The sequence below is a fragment of the Papaver somniferum genome, chromosome 9 (genome assembly GCF_003573695.1).
Source record: "Papaver somniferum cultivar HN1 chromosome 9, ASM357369v1, whole genome shotgun sequence".
In the NCBI taxonomy this organism is placed as follows: domain Eukaryota; kingdom Viridiplantae; phylum Streptophyta; class Magnoliopsida; order Ranunculales; family Papaveraceae; genus Papaver; species Papaver somniferum.
In genome coordinates, this window is record NC_039366.1 from 106,942,007 (window position 1) to 106,949,174 (window position 7,168).

The window sequence follows — 7,168 nt, forward strand, 5'->3', positions numbered from 1 at the left end:
CATGGTGCATCACCTAGTGGAAGACTGGCTAAGGACTGTACATGCCATCATGGTGTATTAGCTAGTGCGATATTATATCATCATGGTGTAATACTCAAGTTATCCATCAGGCCAGAACGTAAAATACCAATATCATGGTGCAATACTCGTGGATTCCATGGCAACGACCATGAATAGCGAAACAAGCATGTCAAAGTGCTTCCCAACTTTATGTTGCAAAAATGTCAATAAGTCATACATAGGGAGGGGTAATTGGTTCAAGGTGCAGTAAGGGGAAATGCACCAATAGCTTCATAGCTTAGTCGTAAAGCCTATATGATGCGAAAGCATCATTACAACGCGTGGGTTACTCGAGAGAGCTTCATGATGCTTAGGCATCAGCCTTGCGACGTTCATGAAGGAAAGGCCAATGATGCATATTCTTGCAAAGGACCCTTTGGCCTATAGGGATAAAGAATTTTCTTGGCTTTGGCCTTGCAACACAAGTCGGATTTAGTTGCTTGTCCCGACATGATGAACTAAGGTCAGTGCTTGATCCCTTCAAGGTACAAAGGAGGATACGTAGACAGCTGCAATGAGTTGCAATATTCATGGTCCATCACTTTGTTGCTCATATCATGTAATTGCAAGGTGATTTCGACCTTATGGTAACTCCTCTGATCTGGATCGGCAATGGCGATGCAAGAGATGATTATTTCTATACTTAGGTAAGTTGCAATATATTCCTTGGATGCTCATACTTCTTGTCAAGCCATCGACATAGGCACGCACTAATTGCGCATGTCCATGAAAATAAACTAAATAGGTATTCAGGTTAAGGGATCCTGCATACGCATTTGCGTCACGATGGTGATGCAAGTCAAGTACGACATGAGCCTGGATGACGCACTCTTGGCTCAATCTAGATAATTGTATGTATTAAGCTCAATGCCCAAGTGAAGTAAGGAGCAGAAACAAGCTTGTAATGACCTATGTGCAAGTCCTAGGCATGCCTCATGCCTGAACAGTACTCGGAAGCCAGTGATATATGTAAGAATGCATCGAAATTGGTCTTCATGGCTTTATACCCTTCGCAGAACAAGTAGTTAGAACAATGTTAAAGCTACGTTTAAGACATCATGCTTTCCCAACATGCTTTCAATGGATGTGCATTTTCCCGGAGAGAAGTGAATCTTTGTGGCCCAGTCACTAGCATCAGAGTGGCGCATCGGGGAGTTTCGGCCTGCGCGGCTGGGCCCGACAGGCAAAATTTTCCAGTACGTCAGACATAGTCTGATGATTGGCTCTTAGATAACATGGACTTTCAAGAAAAACTTTTAAACCCCTATGACTCTATTTGTATAATATCCATTACTACTAGATATAATGTTTGCTTTCTAGCAATCAACATGACAGTCTAAATGCCTCTATTGCTACATCTGTTTTGGCTAGATCTGAATGGAAACTCTTTGAACTCGGTATAGCTAAGATAATTATTGATGCCACTTGTTCCTATGAAACTGATAATGCTGGAACTGGTCTTGTGTTTCGAGATCATGCAGGTTAATGTGATGGAACCAATGATCTTTTGCAAATGAATTTTGAAGCCTTGAAAGAAGCTTAACGTATGTTTGTACATGAAACCTTAGTTTTGGGAACACATTTGCAAATAAGGAAACTCTATATAGAAACGATACTAAATTAGTGATTTAGTCTATTGTTGGCGACTCTTCATTAACCCATTGGGATCAGCGGAATATCATCAAGAAAATAAGAAATCTTAGTCAATCTTTTAATTTTTGGTATTTTTGTTTTGTTAGTAGAAACGATAACCAAGTAGCAGATGCCACGTTTAAACTACTTAGAGGAGACAAAATTAGTAAGAAATTTATGAAAATTCTCTTGATATCATTTGTAACTTTTGTCTATGGATCCGAATTATGCCTAATCTAAGGTTCTAATAAAACTTCTTGTTTATTAAAAAAACAAAAAAAAACAAAAAAAAAATGTTGACACAACCTCTATGGCAAATTTTAAACCACGATGAAATTTTTCGACGAATAAATAATCTGAATTTCGTTACAGATTTTGGATCTGTTGAAAAGAAATATTGCTCACAATATAATTTTGGGTCTTGGGATAGGTATTTTATGTGAGAAAACTTATAGGCAACAAGGAAATGGTGCTCAATATTGAGTGAAGTCTTTATTGCGAAATAATTTTTGAGTTATGGTACCACTTCTGGTTGTAATGCGGTTCCATAGTTATATATACGGATTCTTGGTTGATAAATTTGTTGGATCATGTCACAAATTTAAGATCGTTTTACATATATTTTGGATTATAGTATTTGACTTGATTCACAATTGTTCTGCACTTAACGTGGAAAACATGAAGAAATATGTTTCCATGTGATTGGCCCGTAGTCGTAACTGTTTAAATGTTACACTGGATGCCAGAGATTTTCTCACAAGATTTCTTATAAAATATACTTCAATCATCTTGGATCATTGTCATGTTTCACCTCACGGTGTATCATATATTTTACCCGATCAATGATAATGTAGAAACTAGGATGGTCCCAAGCCCTTAGATACTATAACATTATAACATGATTACATAACCTTGCGGAATTAGTCATAGCCACAAAACTGTTGTAGGGATTACCAAATTTAACTTGAGACTATCGATAATGATCCTGAGGTAAGCGTTTGATCTCATGTGGATTTGGTAACTCCGTAGAATTTGCCAACTCCTGTGGTGTAAAAACGCCAATGATATCACCGGCCAAATGTAGACTTTGTTCCTTGCACGGATGCCGGTGGAGTTATCATAGCCATAATAAAGACATCAGCGCCATAGATGTTACCTGCCAAGAGTAGTAGACTTTGTTCCTTGCACGAATATCAGATGAGATGATCCGTGTCTCCATCTTTCACCAAATTTTTCATTAATCAAGTATATGTCTATTTCCTACCAACAACAATTAGACTAGAAAAAACAATTACAACTTGTTTAACCTAGTTTTACATCTTAAAAAATTGTATTAGTGCACCCTACTGGACACACGTTCTTATCTTCAATCGAAGTTGACATAGTATTTTTTTCTTTCTTGTAAGCATTTATAGTACATAAACATAAATTAATAAATAGTTGAAATTCTCAAAATTCATATTTAATTTCAACGATGGCTTTCCATCACCCACCCATCCTACCTACTCCCTCTATCTATCAGCCACCAAATTCGAACTGTCAAATTTAACGGCCGTTACTTGCTGTATCTCTCATTTGCCCACAGATTTCATTTACCCCGTTACGTCTTCCGTTAAAAATTGTAACCTCTATATAAATCCCATTAAACCCAACTAATCGTATCACTCATCAGTATACTTCTTCTTCATCTTCTTGTTCTTTCACCTTAACCTACACCCCGCTCTGTCTTAACCTACACCGCAACATGGATCTTCTCCTTTTGGAGAAAGCTCTATTAGGGCTTTTCGTTGCAATAATTGTAGCGATTACTGTCTCAAAATTGAGAGGAAAGAAATTCAAACTCCCACCAGGTCCATTCCCAGTTCCTGTTTTTGGTAATTGGCTTCAAGTCGGTGATGATTTGAACCATAGAAATCTCACAGATTTAGCTAAGAAATATGGAAACATGTTCTTATTGAGAATGGGTCAAAGAAATCTAGTAACAGTCTCATCACCTGAATTAGCAAGAGAAGTATTGTTTACACAAGGTGTTGAATTTGGATCAAGAACAAGAAATGTTGTTTTTGATATATTTACAGGTAAAGGTCAGGACATGGTTTTCACTGTTTACGGTGAACACTGGAGAAAAATGAGAAGAATTATGACAGTGCCGTTTTTCACCAACAAAGTTGTTCAACAAAATAGACATGGCTGGGAAATGGAAATTGGTGCAGTTGTTGAAGATGTCAGAAATAATCCTGAAGCAAGTACTAAAGGGACTATTATTAGAAGAAGATTACAATTGATGATGTACAATAACATGTACAGAATGATGTTTGACAGAAGGTTTGAAAGCGAAGAAGATCCTTTATTCTTGAAACTTAGAGTTTTGAATGGTGAAAGAAGTAGATTGGCTCAAAGTTTTGAATACAATTATGGTGATTTCATTCCTATTTTGAGACCATTTCTGGGTAAATATTTGAAGAAATGTCAGGAAACTAAGGATAAGAGAATTAAGCTCTTCAAAGATTATTTCCTTGATGAAAGAAAGTAAGTTTTTTTCCCTTCAATTTCTGTTTCACCAAAATGTTTAATTTCTTGAAAATCACTAATTATTTTTTTAACTGTTCGTAGGAAACTTACAAGCACAAAGGGAAGCGATGGATTGAAATGCGCCATCGATCACATAGTTGAAGCAGAGCAAAAGGGTGAAATCAACGAAGATAATGTGCTTTACATCGTCGAAAACATCAATGTTGCTGGTACGTATTTACAATTTCACACCCTTTTTTGCGGTTTCACCTTTGTTCATTTAACGGCGGTGTCATATTTAGTGAATTTCATTTAATGCGCCATAACTGTTTACTGATATGGAATCTAATATGCTACTGCTATACATACTCTGGATTCTCACATCAATTGTTGCAGCAGGCATTTATGTTTGTGCTTAATCTGACTCATTTTGAAAAACTCGATTTGTGTTTTTAATATCTAGATTTGCTTCTAAAAGTGGCCACTTTTGGACAGTCCATTATTAGACTTTTGGCTAGGTAGAACATGGGTAAATTTGTCAATCTAATATCCATGGCAAGGATGATGAAGTATGATTAGAGTATGATTTTGTACACCATTCTCTAACAAGCTTCTATTTTGACGTTTTACCTTTGTTTCCTTACCTACCACCAAATCGACTGGTGGTAGTTACCTTAGGTGGGTCCAGGTGGTAGGTGACAAACATAATCCTTAACATAACATAAGATCACTGCTAACGTACGCTCTACACAATCTTTTGGTTTTTCCCTTATCTCTGACTCTCTGGGCCGACCACGTCGCCACCTATTTGACTTGATCATGAGTTTGCACTCGCTGGTTCCAATTGTGCCACGAATATACTCCATTTTCTGGATAAAAATGTCTTTAATTTTAGAATTTTTTTTTTGGAGCCAACTACTGGTTTAATATGATGGTTATGCTTTGCGATTTGACAATCAAGTAAAATAACGTTAATTTTATTTTGAGAGATAACCCTGTTGCTAGAGCTAGCACAGGCAATATCATGAATGTAACCATGAATGGGTTGTCTTTCTAGATGCTCTGATTCCTTTTTTTATAAAAAAAAAAAAAAACAATCAAGTAAAATTGACCCAGCCAAGGTTTGACCTCTAAGTGCGGAGACTGTAGATACCAATGTTTTCATTGTTTGACTTAATGACACTATTATCTAAAGCAAACTTGAAATCTGTATTGAATTGAATTGTCCGATATATTAACGTGCTATTTTAATGCAGCCATTGAGACCACATTGTGGTCAATTGAATGGGGAATTGCTGAACTCGTAAACCATCCCGAGATCCAACAGAAGCTAAGAAAGGAGCTTGACGATGCACTTGGATCCCAACAGATCACTGAGCCAGACACCTACAAACTCCCTTACCTCAATGCTGTCATCAAAGAAACTCTTCGACTTAGAATGGCAATTCCATTGTTGGTACCACACATGAACCTTCACGATGCTAAGCTCAACGGATTTGATATCCCAGCTGAAAGCAAAATTCTAGTAAACGCTTGGTGGCTCGCAAACAACCCCGAACATTGGAAGAAGCCAGAAGAGTTCCGTCCCGAAAGATTCCTTGAAGAAGAATCAAATGTTGAAGCCAATGGAAATGATTTCCGGTTCCTTCCATTCGGTGCTGGACGAAGAAGCTGCCCTGGAATTATTCTTGCAATGCCAATTCTTGGTATTACACTTGGGCGTTTGGTGCAGAATTTTGAACTTTTACCACCACCAGGACAGAAGCAAATCGATACTACTGAGAGGGCTGGTCAGTTCAGTATGAATATACTCAATCACTCCAACATTGTTGCAAAACCAAGAGTGCTTTGAAGATTCAGAGGCAGAAGATAATATGGTTCCATAAAAACTTGACAAATTTTCGTCCTTACTTTATTTTTTCGTTTATTTGAAACCCTTTTAAGTTATGTTTGTTTCCGTTAGTTTGATTTTGGGTGGGCGGGGTGGAAGGAAAGTATAAGGGTAATCTGGGATCTGAAATAAGGCAAAATGTTTATTTTCTTTTCTTTTTTCTATGTGATTATTATAAACCTAGCGTTTTTAGGGACCACTCAAAAGGAATTAGGGGCCACCTTTTTATTCCCATCCATTGAAGGAGGTTAAGGGATGTCTTAAAAATAAAAAATTGTCTATATTGTCCTTCACCTTTATACTAAATCTAAACCTATATCCTTTATTTTCATAATCATATCATTCCACATCTTCTTCTCTTTTCCACCATTGAAATTTTTTTCCATCATTTTAATTTTGATTGAAAACAAAGATCATCGATCAAACAAATGTTATGATTGATTGTTTAAAATTAAAACCCAAAATTCATAAACCTTAAAGTTGAAACTTAGAACATCAAAAAAAAAGGAGTTCAACAAACAAAACGAATAGATGATAGTAGCTGTGATTCAAAATTAGGATTTGATTACTTGAAATCAAAAATTTGATCCGAAAATTTTCTTGGATTTACAGTAGCAGAAACATAATCGGTAGATAACTATCTATTTTACCTACCGATTATGGTTGATGTTCTTGGATTTACACTAGCAGAAACATAATCGGTAGATAATAATCTACTTTACCTATCGATTATGGTTGATGTTCTTCGTTTCTTAAGAACATCAACCATAATCGGTAGGTAAATTGATCGATATCTACCGATTATTCTTGATTCTAAAAATTAAATTTCTCTGTATAAAAAGTTACGCACAATCGATAGATAATGAACACCATTAACTACCGATTGTGAAAGTAGATAATGGTTGATGCCATTATCTACTTTTGTTAAGTTTTGGAAATTTGAATTTGAGGCCATGAACACAATCGGCAGATAATAAGCATCACTTATTAACACAATTCACTTCCGATTATGGTAGTACTAAAATTCGAAAATTTAGTATATTCGGAGGTTAAAGCAACACACTTTACTACCGA

General features: G+C 36.3%; 1 protein-coding gene across 1 annotated transcript; it reads left to right on the plus strand.

The window, feature by feature from the left end:
* Nucleotides 1-3,346: 3,346 nt before the first annotated feature.
* On the plus strand, nt 3,347-6,385 carry LOC113310740 (trans-cinnamate 4-monooxygenase-like). Its single transcript, XM_026559505.1, has 3 exons — nt 3,347-4,221; nt 4,306-4,433; nt 5,460-6,385. The coding sequence occupies exons 1-3, from the start codon at nt 3,437-3,439 to the stop codon at nt 6,053-6,055; spliced, it is 1,509 nt and encodes a 502-aa protein (XP_026415290.1). The 5' UTR covers nt 3,347-3,436; the 3' UTR covers nt 6,056-6,385.
* The last annotated feature ends 783 nt before the right edge of the window (nt 6,386-7,168 follow it).